Here is an 18,842-nt window from a genome sequence, read left to right as displayed (position 1 = left end):
AATGAACAAAAAGTGGCTGTGACATCATATGGTCGTAACAAAAATCATGACGACGAAGTTAATTAAATAAAAGTCATCTTCAAGGTGAGGAAGTCATTTTTGAGAGTGAGGTAAGTCAAGTGTGACCAAAAATTTAAGCAAGCGAATGAACAAAAAAACTCAATCCACTAGGAGCGAAAAATGACGTCACGCACGCGCTTCAGGTGAAAATGTATGAACGAATGAACAAAAAGCAGATTTGAAGTGGTTGTGACGTCATATGGTCGTAACAAAAATTGCGACGACGAAATAAAAAAACATAGCCGGAAGAATTCCGGAAACGACTCGAACTCATATCCTCCGAAGGAACTGGCTTTTCATATCGCCAATGTCTACTTACAGAATGCATCAATGCAGAAAACAACGGTCTAAGTCAAAGAATCAAAAGAAAATTTGCCAGAAAAAAAACATGAAAATATAAAACAAAAAATAAATTTTATTTCCAAGCGGCACAAGTACACATGCAACCTAAAACAGCTGCTTCAGGCAATGAAAACAATTTCTCCAACCAAAAAAAAATCTGTCGAGCCTTAACGAGCTCGCAAACATCTATTTTTTCAGAAAAGGAGAAAAAGTAGACAAAAATTGTGTATAGATTCTCAATTTTTTGTCAAAGTGCATAGAAAGAGACAACTGTGCAGCCAGAGAAACTTGCATCTTTTATAATTAGTAAAACCTATAAGCATCAGGCTCCAATTCAATTACCATTAAGTTTATTTAAACAATATACTGGGCCAAAAATTGCAAAAAGATTCAGCAAAATTTTTGAAAAATTTTCACATTAATCAACAAAAAGACAAAAGAAACAGAATAAATATCAGAGGAAACAATAAAAAACAAACGTTTTAAATCAAACTAAGACCCCATTAACTTTCGTGGAAAGTAATTATAAGTCAAAATGTTTAAACGGCATTTCAAGCAAGTTCTCACTACCGCACTGTCAAATGAGATCAATGAAAACAAAAATCTCAGAAAAAGTTCATTATTTCAACATCTGATAGAAGCAAAACTGACTAAAACTATAGGTCTCAGGACAATAATACTGATACATGCTAAAATGCAGAGAATAAGGACAGAAACAAAAACATTAAAAAACAAAAAGTCTATTTCTTGATTTTTGATATTTAAAAATCAAATAAAAAATGAAGAAAAACAATTACATTTCCTTATGTAGCATAAAATTACATAGCTAACCTGTATAAATTAAAAATTAGACAAAAAAGTTCAAAGATTGGAAAAACAAAATTGTTGTCAAAGCAAAAAAAATTGTCAAAAAAAAATTCAAAAATGCGCTTATGAAAGAAATTTTGCAGAACTTCAAATACTGAACGCCCGAAATTCATTCAAATATGCGAAAAAAGTACAGTCCGTGACAGTTCACAAATGACATTTTCTAGTAATTAAATCCAAAAAACGAGCAAAAAAAAGAAAAAATAGACAAAAGACTTCCAAAATCGGGCAAGCATGTGTACAATTCTATAATACAAAAATATCTCACGTTATAAAGAGGCAGTTAATGCATGAAACATAAAACGTAAATTGCTATATGCACTAATTTCTGAAAAAAATTGGAACAAACAAATCCACTTTCGGATCCAAAAATGAAGAAAATAATGGAAAAAATCCGAAAATTGACAAAAATTGAGCCAATGTGCCAATTATGTACTTTAAAGGCATTATTAGGCTCTGAAAAACATTGTAGTATTGATTTCAGATGGCTGCAAATTCATTCGGCATCGACCAAAATTTACTTCTACAACATACCAAGTTACAATAAAAAACTTGGGCCAAATTAACGAAAAACGGCTAAAAACTGTCATCTATATGTGCCAACCTCTCAAAAGCTCTTTCAAAGTCAAAAAGTCAATCAATCAACGCAACGCATGAACAAAAAACTTCTTTCGCTCAGAAAATTTAGTTAACACGGTAATTTTACTCATTTTAACTATTAGGTCAAAACACCGCCAGAACAAATAGTACTTCCGGTAAAAAAAAAACCTTAAGAACATAGCCGGAAGAATTCCGGAAGCGACTCGAATCGTCAAAACTTCACTAACAAAACCGTTATTGCAGCGGAAGTCACTACCTTTTGTATTAAACCATTAACTCATTACCTCTCCAGGTCTGCTCTAAAAATTGGTGAAACTTGAACCACTGTCACCAAGAGAAACAAAATGCAGCAAAATTTTAAATTATTGAAAACGTTTGGCAACGTTAAAAAATCCGAAATAATTAAGGTGGTCAAAAACTTGATAGTCTGAAAAAGCTGACAAGGTTATTAACTGCCCTCAAACAATTCATGATTCTAATCTGAAAAAGATCGCGAAAGCAAACGGGAGATAATAATCTTAGAAACTAAGTTCTAAGTTTGAACCAAGTTTAAAATCTTTTGAGAAAAGAAACCTCAAAATTAAGAATCAGAAAACACCAACAATTACAATTCTAATCACTGCAATTAAGACAAAAAACAACACACACCCGATCCTTGTTGTACATGTGCTAGACAACATGATTTCATACTAAATCAAAAATAAAATTGATCATAGAAAAGACATAAGTAGAAGAATATTCAAAGGCAAAAAATCGGTTAAAATATTACCAAGGCCGGAAGAAAGCTGCAGTAAATAGTCATATGGAAATTTTGCAAAGGGCTTGCTGTCAAACGCTCAGTACTGCCTTATGTTGAATGAAATCAATTGCAAACCAAAGAAATGACGAAAATCTAAGAAAAAGCCAAAATCATTCATTTTTTACTACTGAAAAAATCAATATACCGACAGGTACGTGCCATAAATGTACGTGCCAGGACAACGCTCCAAAGATACTAACTAGAATGTGAAGAATATCGGCACAATGTAAGGAACACTGTAACAAAAAGACATTCTTAATTTTTGAAAGTTAAAAATCAATTTCAAAAATTCAAGAAAAACGAATACATTTCATTGTTCAGCATTCAAGACATAGAAAAGATAACTAGTCATCCGATACAAAGATCTGTCCTCCTAAAGAGAACAAAAAATAGGAAAAAGCAGAATTCATAAAAACGAAACATTGAAACATTTTGCAAAAAAATGGTCAAAGAACTTTTAAGTTAAGACTGCATTTATGAAAAAGTTTTAACTGCTTTTCCAAAACTTAACGCCAAGAAATGATTGAATTTTCATTGAAGCGAAATTAAATTCCCAAATGTTGCTCAAAAAAAACTTCCTAGCAATTACAACCAAAATACAAACAAAAAAACTGACGAAAATCGGAAAAAAACCACCAAAATCGGATTAGCATGTGTACAATTTTATGAAACAAAATTACATTGAGGTGGAAAGAGGCGTTGAGTATATATATTATCAGAGAGAAGTTGCCATATGAACTGATTTTTGACAAAAAGACGGTTAAAAGACCCAAAAATGAAAAAAATTATTAGAAAAAAAGCCAAAAATTAACAAAAAAATCAAGAAATATGCTCCAATTTTCAATTTGAAACGCATTTTCAGGCTCTGCAAAACACTGTGGCATCAATTTCCGAGGTTGAAATTTCAATATAGTATCGAATAAAATTTATTTCTACAAGAAATCAAATTAAAAGCAAAAAAATTGGGCCACTTAGACGAAAAAACGGCTAAAAACGGTTATTTATATGTGCAATTCAATCAAAAACTACTTTTCAAAGTCAAAAAGTCGTTCACTAAACGCAGCGCATGATCAAAAAACTTCTCTCGCTTAGCGAAAATCTGTTCACCAAGACAGCTTTTCTCACTTTCGCTTTTAGGTCAAAATGCCGCGTGAACAAATCTACTTCCTGTAAAAAAAAAAAAACCGAGAGAAAACCAATACTCCTCTTCGAGTCGTAAAAACAAATACTCCTCTTCAAGTCGTAAAAACCAAGAGAAGGCCAATAATAGCCCCAGCTATCGCTGTGCGGCTATTAAAAACTACTTGGAAAAAGAAGTAATAGCAATGATAAACATTGATGCTCCAATCTTTTGAATCTTAATCTCAATTCACAACCAACAAGCTATAAAGATCCAGCTATTGCTTTTACGCAAAGGAAGATCCAGCTATTGCTTTTAGAAGTTTTAAAGTGCACCGACCTGAGTAGACATAACAGGCTCCCCGATAGAGGAAAAAGAGTAAGTCGCCTGCTCTGTATCTGACCACAGAACCCACTGGACTCAATTCAGTCATGCCAAAGCCCTGTCTAATGCTGAAGTACTTCACTCCTTGCTGTTCTAAACTCTCATACATCTGTAATGCCACCTCACCCGAGATCGGTGCAGCTGCAGACACCAAGTCCTGAAATTTAGAAAAAAGATGGACAGTGACTTTCATTTGTTGCAAGGTTGTTTCCGCTTCGGGTCAGCGAAATGAAGTGGAGCGAAGCCCTTATTGTCGGCATTTTAGCGTTTTTTCCTTTAAAAAAGACTTGCTTTGCTCCGTTCCAAATCAAAAACCAAAGATTTTTAGTCACGTCAGTAATGAAAGGGGGCTACCACACAGAAAAAGGACCCCTATACTTCTTAGTCTTGAACTCGGTTCTGATGCACTGTCATTATGTTATTCGTTTTTTTAGATGCGGCCTAAACCACTGAACCAAGGGAACCTGATTTTTGTGTTACAGATGTACTTTTAATCAGGATCCCAATTCAAAGTTACTCTTCAGCGCTTTTATCTTTGCCTTTCATGAGTGATTGCACCTAAAATCTATTTCTTATATTGATTATAGAAAATTTTAGGAATCGTTCTTGACCATTTCTTGCCTAACACATTGATCACACGTATTCTTATCTATGTTTTGACAAACGCTTAAAATTTTCATCTTCAAATTAAATGTGTCTGTGAGGCGAGCTTAAATGTGTTATGCTATCTTAATTATTTATGACTGCAATATTTCGTGCCTGTCTATTGAGCTGATAATTTTCCTGATTCCTCAATCAATGCAAAAGTTACTTTAGAATCTTCAAATTTTGATCTTGTGAAAAACAATAGGCTAGACTCCAGAGTACAAAATACAAGATTAAAAATAACAAATTGAAATTTCAAAAATGGTTTGATAGTTTTCCTCATCTGAGGGCAACGCGTTAACATCGTTTCCATCTTCAGGCACTTCCGTTACTTCGTAGATGTTACCGTCATTTGCTTCGTTACCTCATTGACTATACCCCCTTAATCACCCATTGTACAATCCAACCAATAAGAAAGTTCCGTTGACTATGAATGCTGATCTAAATGGTGAGATTTTGGAAGAATGTGTCAAAATCTGTTAATGTGCAGCATCAAACTTCAAATTGGAATCAAGCAGAGTGCGAAAGGAATCCAAAAGTAAAGAAAAAAAATCATCCTAACAAATATTTGGTGTGTCTAAAATCTGGAACGAGCATTAGAGCAGCAATGACCCTAACTCAATCTCACAGCCATTAGTCGTTAGATTCATTAGATTAGAACTTTTCATTAGATTAAAACTTCAAGTACTAACAAAGTCAGCTGCTTTGATACGTAAAAAGTTGATTGATTGTTATATTGCCGTAGAGAGAGCGAAGAATTGAAGATTTATCGAACATACACTAGGGTACCAAAAAGCTACATACAGCATGATTCCTGCTTTCAAAGCATGATTCGTGCTTCATAAGCATGACTTGCGCTAAGGCGTGATAAAAGGAGTGAAATTTAGAGGTTTCACGAAAAAATTCATTCTCATTTTCTCCGCTGAAACAGAAAAGATGGTTAAACCGCCTTGTTCTTTCACTATTTGCCAAGTTGTCACGCAACGAGATGTCAGATTTTCAAAGACAAAAATAGAAAAACAGCCTAGCTTGAAATCAAAATCCAGTGCACAGCATGCATACAAACGTTAACTGAAAAATAACAGTTTCGAGGCCAAAAAATCGAGCGAAAGAACCCCTAAACTGTCAAAAAATACAAAATCCGAAAAAAGTTAGTTGAGGATGATTTAAAAAAATTCAAATATGCGAAAAAAGTACAGTCCGTGACAGTTCACAAATGACATTTTCTAGTAATTAAATCCAAAAAACGAGCAAAAAAAAGAAAAAATAGACAAAAGACTTCCAAAATCGGGCAAGCATGTGTACAATTCTATAATACAAAAATATCTCACGTTATAAAGAGGCAGTTAATGCATGAAACATAAAACGTAAATTGCTATATGCACTAATTTCTGAAAAAAATTGGAACAAACAAATCCACTTTCGGATCCAAAAATGAAGAAAATAATGGAAAAAATCCGAAAATTGACAAAAATTGAGCCAATGTGCCAATTATGTACTTTAAAGGCATTATTAGGCTCTGAAAAACATTGTAGTATTGATTTCAGATGGCTGCAAATTCATTCGGCATCGACCAAAATTTACTTCTACAACATACCAAGTTACAATAAAAAACTTGGGCCAAATTAACGAAAAACGGCTAAAAACTGTCATCTATATGTGCCAACCTCTCAAAAGCTCTTTCAAAGTCAAAAAGTCAATCAATCAACGCAACGCATGAACAAAAAACTTCTTTCGCTCAGAAAATTTAGTTAACACGGTAATTTTACTCATTTTAACTATTAGGTCAAAACACCGCCAGAACAAATAGTACTTCCGGTAAAAAAAAAAACCTTAAGAACATAGCCGGAAGAATTCCGGAAGCGACTCGAATCGTCAAAACTTCACTAACAAAACCGTTATTGCAGCGGAAGTCACTACCTTTTGTATTAAACCATTAACTCATTACCTCTCCAGGTCTGCTCTAAAAATTGGTGAAACTTGAACCACTGTCACCAAGAGAAACAAAATGCAGCAAAATTTTAAATTATTGAAAACGTTTGGCAACGTTAAAAAATCCGAAATAATTAAGGTGGTCAAAAACTTGATAGTCTGAAAAAGCTGACAAGGTTATTAACTGCCCTCAAACAATTCATGATTCTAATCTGAAAAAGATCGCGAAAGCAAACGGGAGATAATAATCTTAGAAACTAAGTTCTAAGTTTGAACCAAGTTTAAAATCTTTTGAGAAAAGAAACCTCAAAATTAAGAATCAGAAAACACCAACAATTACAATTCTAATCACTGCAATTAAGACAAAAAACAACACACACCCGATCCTTGTTGTACATGTGCTAGACAACATGATTTCATACTAAATCAAAAATAAAATTGATCATAGAAAAGACATAAGTAGAAGAATATTCAAAGGCAAAAAATCGGTTAAAATATTACCAAGGCCGGAAGAAAGCTGCAGTAAATAGTCATATGGAAATTTTGCAAAGGGCTTGCTGTCAAACGCTCAGTACTGCCTTATGTTGAATGAAATCAATTGCAAACCAAAGAAATGACGAAAATCTAAGAAAAAGCCAAAATCATTCATTTTTTACTACTGAAAAAATCAATATACCGACAGGTACGTGCCACAAATGTACGTGCCAGGACAACGCTCCAAAGATACTAACTAGAATGTGAAGAATATCGGCACAATGTAAGGAACACTGTAACAAAAAGACATTCTTAATTTTTGAAAGTTAAAAATCAATTTCAAAAATTCAAGAAAAACGAATACATTTCATTGTTCAGCATTCAAGACATAGAAAAGATAACTAGTCATCCGATACAAAGATCTATCCTCCTAAAGAGAACAAAAAATAGGAAAAAGCAGAATTCATAAAAACGAAACATTGAAACATTTTGCAAAAAAATGGTCAAAGAACTTTTAAGTTAAGACTGCATTTATGAAAAAGTTTTAACTGCTTTTCCAAAACTTAACGCCAAGAAATGATTGAATTTTCATTGAAGCGAAATTAAATTCCCAAATGTTGCTCAAAAAAAACTTCCTAGCAATTACAACCAAAATACAAACAAAAAAACTGACGAAAATCGGAAAAAAACCACCAAAATCGGATTAGCATGTGTACAATTTTATGAAACAAAATTACATTGAGGTGGAAAGAGGCGTTGAGTATATATATTATCAGAGAGAAGTTGCCATATGAACTGATTTTTGACAAAAAGACGGTTAAAAGACCCAAAAATGAAAAAAATTATTAGAAAAAAAGCCAAAAATTAACAAAAAAATCAAGAAATATGCTCCAATTTTCAATTTGAAACGCATTTTCAGGCTCTGCAAAACACTGTGGCATCAATTTCCGAGGTTGAAATTTCAATATAGTATCGAATAAAATTTATTTCTACAAGAAATCAAATTAAAAGCAAAAAAATTGGGCCACTTAGACGAAAAAACGGCTAAAAACGGTTATTTATATGTGCAATTCAATCAAAAACTACTTTTCAAAGTCAAAAAGTCGTTCACTAAACGCAGCGCATGATCAAAAAACTTCTCTCGCTTAGCGAAAATCTGTTCACCAAGACAGCTTTTCTCACTTTCGCTTTTAGGTCAAAATGCCGCGTGAACAAATCTACTTCCTGTAAAAAAAAAAAAAAACCGAGAGAAAACCAATACTCCTCTTCGAGTCGTAAAAACAAATACTCCTCTTCAAGTCGTAAAAACCAAGAGAAGGCCAATAATAGCCCCAGCTATCGCTGTGCGGCTATTAAAAACTACTTGGAAAAAGAAGTAATAGCAATGATAAACATTGATGCTCCAATCTTTTGAATCTTAATCTCAATTCACAACCAACAAGCTATAAAGATCCAGCTATTGCTTTTACGCAAAGGAAGATCCAGCTATTGCTTTTAGAAGTTTTAAAGTGCACCGACCTGAGTAGACATAACAGGCTCCCCGATAGAGGAAAAAGAGTCTAAGTCGCCTGCTCTGTATCTGACCACAGAACCCACTGGACTCAATTCAGTCATGCCAAAGCCCTGTCTAATGCTGAAGTACTTCACTCCTTGCTGTTCTAAACTCTCATACATCTGTAATGCCACCTCACCCGAGATCGGTGCAGCTGCAGACACCAAGTCCTGAAATTTAGAAAAAAGATGGACAGTGACTTTCATTTGTTGCAAGGTTGTTTCCGCTTCGGGTCAGCGAAATGAAGTGGAGCGAAGCCCTTATTGTCGGCATTTTAGCGTTTTTTCCTTTAAAAAAGACTTGCTTTGCTCCGTTCCAAATCAAAAACCAAAGATTTTTAGTCACGTCAGTAATGAAAGGGGGCTACCACACAGAAAAAGGACCCCTATACTTCTTAGTCTTGAACTCGGTTCTGATGCACTGTCATTATGTTATTCGTTTTTTTAGATGCGGCCTAAACCACTGAACCAAGGGAACCTGATTTTTGTGTTACAGATGTACTTTTAATCAGGATCCCAATTCAAAGTTACTCTTCAGCGCTTTTATCTTTGCCTTTCATGAGTGATTGCACCTAAAATCTATTTCTTATATTGATTATAGAAAATTTTAGGAATCGTTCTTGACCATTTCTTGCCTAACACATTGATCACACGTATTCTTATCTATGTTTTGACAAACGCTTAAAATTTTCATCTTCAAATTAAATGTGTCTGTGAGGCGAGCTTAAATGTGTTATGCTATCTTAATTATTTATGACTGCAATATTTCGTGCCTGTCTATTGAGCTGATAATTTTCCTGATTCCTCAATCAATGCAAAAGTTACTTTAGAATCTTCAAATTTTGATCTTGTGAAAAACAATAGGCTAGACTCCAGAGTACAAAATACAAGATTAAAAATAACAAATTGAAATTTCAAAAATGGTTTGATAGTTTTCCTCATCTGAGGGCAACGCGTTAACATCGTTTCCATCTTCAGGCACTTCCGTTACTTCGTAGATGTTACCGTCATTTGCTTCGTTACCTCATTGACTATACCCCCTTAATCACCCATTGTACAATCCAACCAATAAGAAAGTTCCGTTGACTATGAATGCTGATCTAAATGGTGAGATTTTGGAAGAATGTGTCAAAATCTGTTAATGTGCAGCATCAAACTTCAAATTGGAATCAAGCAGAGTGCGAAAGGAATCCAAAAGTAAAGAAAAAAATCATCCTAACAAATATTTGGTGTGTCTAAAATCTGGAACGAGCATTAGAGCAGCAATGACCCTAACTCAATCTCACAGCCATTAGTCGTTAGATTCATTAGATTAGAACTTTTCATTAGATTAAAACTTCAAGTACTAACAAAGTCAGCTGCTTTGATACGTAAAAAGTTGATTGATTGTTATATTGCCGTAGAGAGAGCGAAGAATTGAAGATTTATCGAACATACACTAGGGTACCAAAAAGCTACATACAGCATGATTCCTGCTTTCAAAGCATGATTCGTGCTTCATAAGCATGACTTGCGCTAAGGCGTGATAAAAGGTGTGAAATTTAGAGGTTTCACGAAAAAATTCATTCTCATTTTCTCCGCTGAAACAGAAAAGATGGTTAAACCGCCTTGTTCTTTCACTATTTGCCAAGTTGTCACGCAACGAGATGTCAGATTTTCAAAGACAAAAATAGAAAAACAGCCTAGCTTGAAATCAAAATCCAGTGCACAGCATGCATACAAACGTTAACTGAAAAATAACAGTTTCGAGGCCAAAAAATCGAGCGAAAGAACCCCTAAACTGTCAAAAAATACAAAATCCGAAAAAAGTTAGTTGAGGATGATTTAAACGATTCCAAAACCTCTCTGGAGCGGCATTATGCTCAAGCAGCTTTCCTCTTTCTAGCAAAAATGTTGTGACGGAATTGTTCGTGTTTTTCGAAGAAATGGAACAAGATTTTTTGAAAAAAAAATGGAGTTCAGAAAAATGATCACTTATGATTTGGGCTGCAAAACGATCAGATGTACCAAAGGTGCCTGTTAAGTGTCCAAGCAATACGCTGCCGGCTATTTGGAGTTTTGAAAAACGAAGAAAAAATGCAATTTCAGTACATTATTTTCAACAGGATAATGCTCATGTGCTTAAATTGAATATTATCGGCAATTTTGTTCCAAAAAGGAGGTACTAAAAAGACAAAGTCTAGATCTAAATCTAATAGAAAAGTTATGGGCAATTTTAAAGCAGCAGTTTCGAAAACAGAAGTTTTTTAAGAAAATTTAGAAAGTCCGGAATTTGGAACGAAATTGACCCAGATGTCATTAGAAATCTGTATGAAAACTATACAAGTCTTCTTGACCTTCTAGACATTAAAAAGCTAAAATTGTAATGATGCGTTATTAGAGAACAAATTTGAATTCAAAATGTTCTATTATTTGATGTTTGTGATGCTTTTAAAAAAATCTTTCGGTTTACGTACTTGTTTTGGTACCATAGAGTACTTCAAATAACCGTTTCTCAGAGCACAGCTTAGTGATTCAACTCTAGGTAAATTATCTGACAACCAAACTCCATTAAGACTGAAAATCAGTATTGAATTGCTGACAGACAATTCAAATATTATCCACTCAAAATGGTTTGACCTTTGGCAAAAAAAGTCTGACTGAATCGTTCACTATTTAAAACAGGTCGACTGCTTCGGCCACTTATGGGCAAAAAAATTCCCCAAGACTTCAAAACGCTTCAAATTGAAGATTCGATAGTCTAATAAACTAGTCCCAAATGATCCTCTTGATGGAGTCTTTGGGACCATGCCAATTGTCAAGCGTCGAATGGGTTCAGTTCCAGAGATTTTTTCTTTTACAAACACGTTCTGTCCTGCTTGAATTTCAAAACCTGATTTTATATTGGAGTAAAGGCTTCCGTAAACGCCGGCTCGGAAGAGAGCCGCGCTAACTCCGATATTTTGCGTACGAAATGAGATATCATTTCTAATAAAGCCAAAATCATTTGCTATTATCCGTTATTAGGCTTAACTTGTTGCTGACACGATTGAACGTTATTTGGAGTTCCACTGCAGGTATAAGTAATTTTTGGCGGACAAAAGGTATACATACAGTGCGCCATGTAGGTCGAAAATCTTCAGCGTCTTTTCTGTTGGTGAATCATTTGCCTTGTCACCATCTGCTATTGATGAAAAAAATCGTAGCCTTCGCAAATAGTCCAAGATTCTTTACTAGCACTGCTTTTTGAAGGGTCGGTCTCAAACTAATCGATGGTGGTTCGTTTTGTTACTCTCAGCAACTGAAGCTCCCTTTAAATCAACTTCAATTTGGAAAGCAGACTGTGCAGTGTGTTGTCAGTAAAAATGACAGCTTTACCATCCCTTGTTTCTAGATTTTCTGACCCATCTGAGTTATAGATTGCTGCTTGTAAAGCCAAATGAAAATACTTCCTGTCAAGAGTTTCGATAATCACCCCGTTTGACCAATTCTATTGTAGCCTCGTGGATTAGTTTGTGGGAAAACTTCCTGATAAGGGCCGCCTTCCAAATTTATTAGTACGCTCCGCTTTTAGACAAATATTCGAAGCTGTATGCGTGACGGGAATTGCAATATCGTCAGCAAGGTTTTCGATTTCTGAACTTGAGGACTGTCTTGTTATTTTAATATAGAGGTTGCTTTCTTCTTTTTGTACTGCTAGTAAATTGATCGCGCTAGTAGTAATTGAAAGTTGATAAAATTTTGGAGCTGATAAATTTGTTAGACAACCTTGTCGGACTGACGGCTGTCGTGGTGGCCCCCTTCCTGCATTTAATGCCCACTGACAACGTTTTCTTTCGTTTTCTGACGTGCATCGTAGTGTTTCGGGGCTGAGGCCCTGCATGGCGGCTCCGAGCGGAAAAGGTCGCACCATTCGAGCCTGCAACGAGCCGGACAGTCCGCGCATATCGCCCAGTTTTATGGATGTCTCAATGCTTTTGGAAATGGATCTTTTTACTGATTCTCTTGCTGCCTTCCTGATTTTCTTAACTGCAATTATTTGTCCAATTTCGGTATTGCTACTGTTACCAAGTTCGTTCCGAGCTTCCTTGACAAGGGAAAAAACTCTTAAACTAAGGTACAATGCGCCGTCCAACTCTTACATCAAGCGCTTTAAAGCTTCTTCTCATCTAAAACATTGGTCCGGGTCTCAATACGCTGTGATGCTATAAAATCCAATCTGGGCTTTGTATTTGTCGTCCACTGGTTTACTGTTTCTACTTCATCAAAATAGGATGCCTGATTTGTTGTTGTTTGCGGTGATGAATGAAATCCTAGTGATAAAAGTTATCTGTGCTATAGACTGACTGACTGATTAGATTACTGTTTCTTTTCTAAAGGAATACGTATTTTGAGTAAATCTGAAGATCTGAAAATCAGCAAGCCTTTTTAATTCATACGGAGGTTATTAATTGGCAGAGGTTTCATTCCTTAGTGTTATTGATAGCAACTGAAAAGAGCATTTGACAACTGAATTGCATTCCAAGTTTGAAAACGGTTGATAACTGATGATATCACCATTGTCAATTTGGTTTTTAGTGTTCGCTGTCAGCGCCATTTTGCGTAAAAGGGAGGAGAATGTGCTGCCAAGAATTTCGCCTCGAACAAGATCACAATAAAAAATCGTTTGAATTCGTCCAGAATTATTAACTTATTGACCAGAAAACTACGTGAAATATTGACTGAGAATACGGGGATAGCACATAAATACCGAAAATTTTCTAAAAACCCGATGAAAGTATTTTAATTCTTTTCGAGTTTTGTTTGTGTTAGAAGGTATCTCGTCATTGGTGTTTGTATCTGGAGTTACCAAGAAAGCATTATCCTTCGCTTCGAACGACGGCTAAATCCTTCTCGAATTCTCAGTAATTGGTTGTGATTACTAGTTTACTGACTGACCACTCAAAAGGCCATGATTCGGGCTCCCTCAATTTGTAATAAATTGAAGATCTTTTGTAGAGGTGCATCTGCTGAATGATACCTTGAAACAAAGCTCTAAAAGACAGAACCAAAAGGGTCAACAGAACCTGAAAGGTCAACTTTTAACTTATTGCCGACATAAAAATTTGAACGAACTCTATAACCTAAGTTCTCTTTCTAAAAAATTTCAATCATCATCCAAAAAATTTCAATCATCATTTCGAGTGCCATATACTGAGTGGAACTGATCTTCACATTAAGTGAGCAAAAGTTAATTAAAGAATGAGGAATTCAATTTTGATTTTGAAATCACATGAACAATGGCTCCAAGAACGTGAAAAAAGACATTAAAAAATCAATGCTGAAAAAACGTATGGATTCATGGACAAAAGCTGATTTGGCATGAACGATACGTCAAGTGATTGTTAAAAAATCTCCAACCTGTTTTTAACATTTCATGAACTTTTGGTTGTAGCATTACCGATCATTGGTTGGACGCGCAAGTAGCGACTTCGTGTATCGTCTACGTCATATAATTTCATTAAACATGTACTACAAGAAATCGGGAAACGAGTCCAAGCGTCCGGACTTCCGCAATCAACAACCAATATAACAGTTGAGAACACGTGGGAACTAATCTCATGTTTCCTGATAAAAAATGAACAAAAATGAAGTATCGAGAAGTAGTTAAAATACAGGAGAGCCGAACGCAAACTCTATTGAACTCAAAACCAAGATCTACTGGGACAATTCTTCTCCAGTTTGTCATATTTAACAACATTACTTTAATTGATATCAAAAACTAAAACTAAAAACTATAAATCTAAAAACTAAAACTAAAAACTAAAAACAATTGCGGCATGAATTCAAATAATTAACGCAAAAATTGGACTATCAACAACTTACTAATTAAATTTGTAAATTTTATTTTGATTGGACGTGATTCAGCGTAATCATCATACGCTCTTGGCAGTGTTCGCTTCCCGCGTGGATTAGGTAGAAATGAACTCTTGCTTGAGGAGGTTTGAAAAAGAGTCAACAATTGAATCTTCGCCACTTTCAGTGACTGCTTCGGTTTGAAAATAATTCAATCACGCTGTTTGTGATATTTAACTTAAGAGAGCCGTGACATCTCCAGAAGAGCTACTTGCCATGCGCATTTCCATTAATTGGATCAATTACTGTTGAAAGTACATTTGTCATAGTTGCAAGCTGTTGTTGAGGAAAAGTCGGTTGATGAGTGGGAAATAAGATTTACTCCGAACGTGTTTATTACGTCTCTCATCCTTCAAAACTTAACAAGCTCAGAATCACTCTTTTTGCTTGTGTCATAAGAGACGATTATATAGGTTTTGAAATGTTTGTCAGCCGCAAAACTTCAGGACTAACCTGTATAGTATATTCAAGATGAAAGTTTCCAATTTTCGGCGTATTGAATTAGTGTCTCCATTTTAAAATTTTGGTTTCTGAAGAAAACCGTTCGGATGAAGTACAATAAGATAACTGGAGTCATTTTTCGTTACACCTTTTGGTGCTAACCACTATTCAAGCGCCCGTCGACCGATTTTAAGAATTTAATAAAAACAAAAAGTTGCATTCGTATGTGTGACTGCATCAATCCTTTGTATACGAGGGATTTCAGACATCGAAAGTTCCGCTCTGCGAATGCACTCTTGTTCGCTTTGAGTCTAATAAAGAGTAAAAATTTTTCTTCTCAATAAATTTTGAGACCTCCAAGAAACTATATTCCGTTGTTAACCCATACTTTTTAAATTATTCTGCTCCAACCTCTTTTTAACATTTCATGAACCTTTGGTTGTAGCATTATCGATCATTGGTCTGACACGCAAGCACCGACTTCGTTTATCGTCTGCGTCATTCAATTTCATTGATCATGTACTACAAGAAGTCGGGAAGCGAGTCCAAGCGTTCGGACTTCCGGAATGAACAACCAGTATAATTATCAAGAATTGTCAAGAACTTAGACATTAAATTGGTACCGAACAAAACCTTCATCGTACTTCACTTAAGCAAAACAAAATGCAAATTACAAATTTGGCATTACTTATGATTTGCTTAAATACAAGACTTACGATATAATACTCAATGCATCAAAGTCAATGCATCAAAGTCAATTAAAATACCCCACAGAACAGAAATAAATTAGCAAAATCAAGTCATTTGAAAATTAGAAATGAACCCATTTTGTCCTGAAAAAACGACCAAAAATTTAAGGAAAAACGTGATGTCTCAACTGGATATAATCAAGCCTTCTTTTCAGAAGCTGCCCTTAAATAACCTTAAATAAGATTGAAATATCCACATTTCACTTTAAAAGCTCAAATTGAAGTATTTAAAATCGATTGAGGAGAGAGGAAGTTGATTACAAGATTGAGAATAGACATGTGTGAACAAAAACTCGAAAAATAACACTAGCATGAACAACATAATCGCGCCAACAAAAAAGTGATGTCATACTCTCAATGCAGTTAACAAGTTGCACGAATGCATGTAAAAGCTCATTTTGAATTTTGACTGAAGGTGGCATCATATGGTCGTAACAAAAACCTTTGCGACAAAAAAATCTGAGAAAGCTAAGTAATGCTAAAAAATGGAAAAAAAATTAAAAATATTAAAACTAAAATTAGAAATTAGAAACTAAAACTAAACGAAATCTAAAAATTAAAACTAATCAATAATTGGCTTTGATGCATCAGTTACTTGGCCCATTCTAAAAAATAGCTTCGTAGATCTGCAGTCTAAAAAACAGTAGAAACGACAGACCAAAAAAACTTGTCTTTTCAGTGAAGGCTGATATGTTATATTTGGATTAAAAATCTGTATAGGCTTTTGCTGCCTCTATTAGCTGCTCTCAAATAACGTTCATTTAGACGGACACACACCCATTTGACCTTATCTATTTCAAATTGAAGTAAATAAAAATCAATATCGAAGTGAGCAAGTCATTTCTGAGAGGTAAAATTTTTGAGATAAAATTGAATCACGCGAATGAACAAAAAATTCGCTCCGCTAAGAGTGAGAAATGACGTCACGCAAGCAATTCAGTTGAAATTGCATGAACAAAAACATATTTGAAGGCCAATAATAATATTGGCAAAATGGACAAAAGGACAACAAACCGTCGCCTCTACGCACCATTCGGTCTCCGGTAGCAAAAAGTATTTAAAGTCAAAAAGCTAATCATTCAAAGTAGAGCATGAAGAAAAATTTTCTTTCTCAATCAGCAACAATAAGTTCATAAGGCAGTCTACACAGTTTTGACTGAGAAAGAGAAACCTAAAAATGCGGACACCTTTTCGAGTCGTAAAAGACAAGAGAAGGCCAACAAAAACTCCGGTCAGCTATCGTAGCTATTAAAAAAGCTAAAAAAGCTGCAATAGCTTCCTTGAAATAAAGCTCTAAAAGACAGAACCAAAAAGGTCAACAGAACCTAAAAGGTCAACTTTTAACTTATTGCCGACATAAAAATTTGAACGAACTCTATAACCTAAGTTCTCTTTCTAAAAAATTTCCTCGACAATCATCATTTCGAGTGCCATATACTGAGTGGAACTGATTTCACATTAAGTGAGCAAAAGTTAATTAAAGAATGAGGAATTCAATTTTGATTTTGAAATCACATGAACAATGGCTCCAAGAACGTGAAAAAAGACATTAAAAAATCAATGCTGAAAAAACGTATGGATTCATGGACAAAAGCTGATTTGGCATGAACGATACGTCAAGTGATTGTTAAAAAATCTCCAACCTGTTTTTAACATTTCATGAACTTTTGGTTGTAGCATTACCGATCATTGGTTGGACGCGCAAGTAGCGACTTCGTGTATCGTCTACGTCATATAATTTCATTAAACATGTACTACAAGAAATCGGGAAACGAGTCCAAGCGTCCGGACTTCCGCAATCAACAACCAATATAACAGTTGAGAACACGTGGGAACTAATCTCATGTTTCCTGATAAAAAATGAACAAAAATGAAGTATCGAGAAGTAGTTAAAATACAGGAGAGCCGAACGCAAACTCTATTGAACTCAAAACCAAGATCTACTGGGACAATTCTTCTCCAGTTTGTCATATTTAACAACATTACTTTAATTGATATCAAAAACTAAAACTAAAAACTATAAATCTAAAAACTAAAACTAAAAACTAAAAACAATTGCGGCATGAATTCAAATAATTAACGCAAAAATTGGACTATCAACAACTTACTAATTAAATTTGTAAATTTTATTTTGATTGGACGTGATTCAGCGTAATCATCATACGCTCTTGGCAGTGTTCACTTCCCGCGTGGATTAGGTAGAAATGAACTCTTGCTTCAGGAGGTTTGAAAAAGAGTCAACAATTGAATCTTCGCCACTTTCAGTGACTGCTTCGGTTTGAAAATATTTCAATCACGCTGTTTGTGATATTTAACTTAAGAGAGCCGTGATATCCCCAGAAGAGCTACTTGCCATGCGCATTTCCATTAATTGGATCAATTACTGTTGAAAGTACATTTGTCATAGTTGCAAGCTGTTGTTGGGAAAAGTGAACGATTGATGAGTTGTAAAAAAGATTTACTCCGAACGTGTTTGTTACAATTCTCAATCTTCCAAAGTTAACAAACTCAGAGGCACTCTCTTGGCCTGTTTCGTAGTACACTGTTACATAGGGCGGCGAATCAAAGTTTTCAAATGTTTGTCAGCCGGAAAACTTCAAGACTAACATGTATATTATATCCGAGATGAAAATTTCGAGTTTTCGGCGTATTGAATTGGTGTCTCCATATTTGAATTTTGGTTTCTGAAGTAAACCGTCCAGATTAAGTACAATAAGATAACTGGAGTGATTTTACGATACACAAATTTGTGTTCACTATTCAAGAGTCTGTTTACTGATTTTAATAAATTAAAAAAAAACAAATAGTTAAATCCGGCTGTGTGACTGCATCAAGTCTTTGTATACGAGGGATTTCAGAGATCGAATGTTCCGCTCTGCGAATGCACTCTTGTTCGCTTCAGTCTAATAAGGTTTAAAAATGTTTTCTTCACAATAATTTTTGAGATCTCCAAGAAACGATATTCCATTGTAAACCCAAACTTTTTAACTTATTCTGCTCCAAC

General features: G+C 34.8%; 1 protein-coding gene across 1 annotated transcript in view; it reads right to left on the bottom strand.

Annotated features, from left to right (window-relative positions):
- Nucleotides 1-18,842, bottom strand: part of LOC142344728 (putative 4-coumarate--CoA ligase 1) — a 36,980-nt gene that overhangs the window by 6,544 nt on the left and 11,594 nt on the right. Inside the window, exon 5 of the mRNA XM_075396606.1 lies at nt 8,742-8,945. Coding sequence (XP_075252721.1) covers nt 8,742-8,945 — 204 coding nt within the window. The remainder of the gene's footprint in view (nt 1-8,741; nt 8,946-18,842) is intronic.

This window comes from Convolutriloba macropyga, chromosome 8 (genome assembly GCF_964194025.1).
Source record: "Convolutriloba macropyga chromosome 8, txConMacr16.3, whole genome shotgun sequence".
NCBI classification, from domain to species: domain Eukaryota; kingdom Metazoa; phylum Xenacoelomorpha; order Acoela; family Convolutidae; genus Convolutriloba; species Convolutriloba macropyga.
Note: the sequence above shows the minus strand (reverse complement) of the source record. Positions and strands in the feature narration are given on the sequence as shown.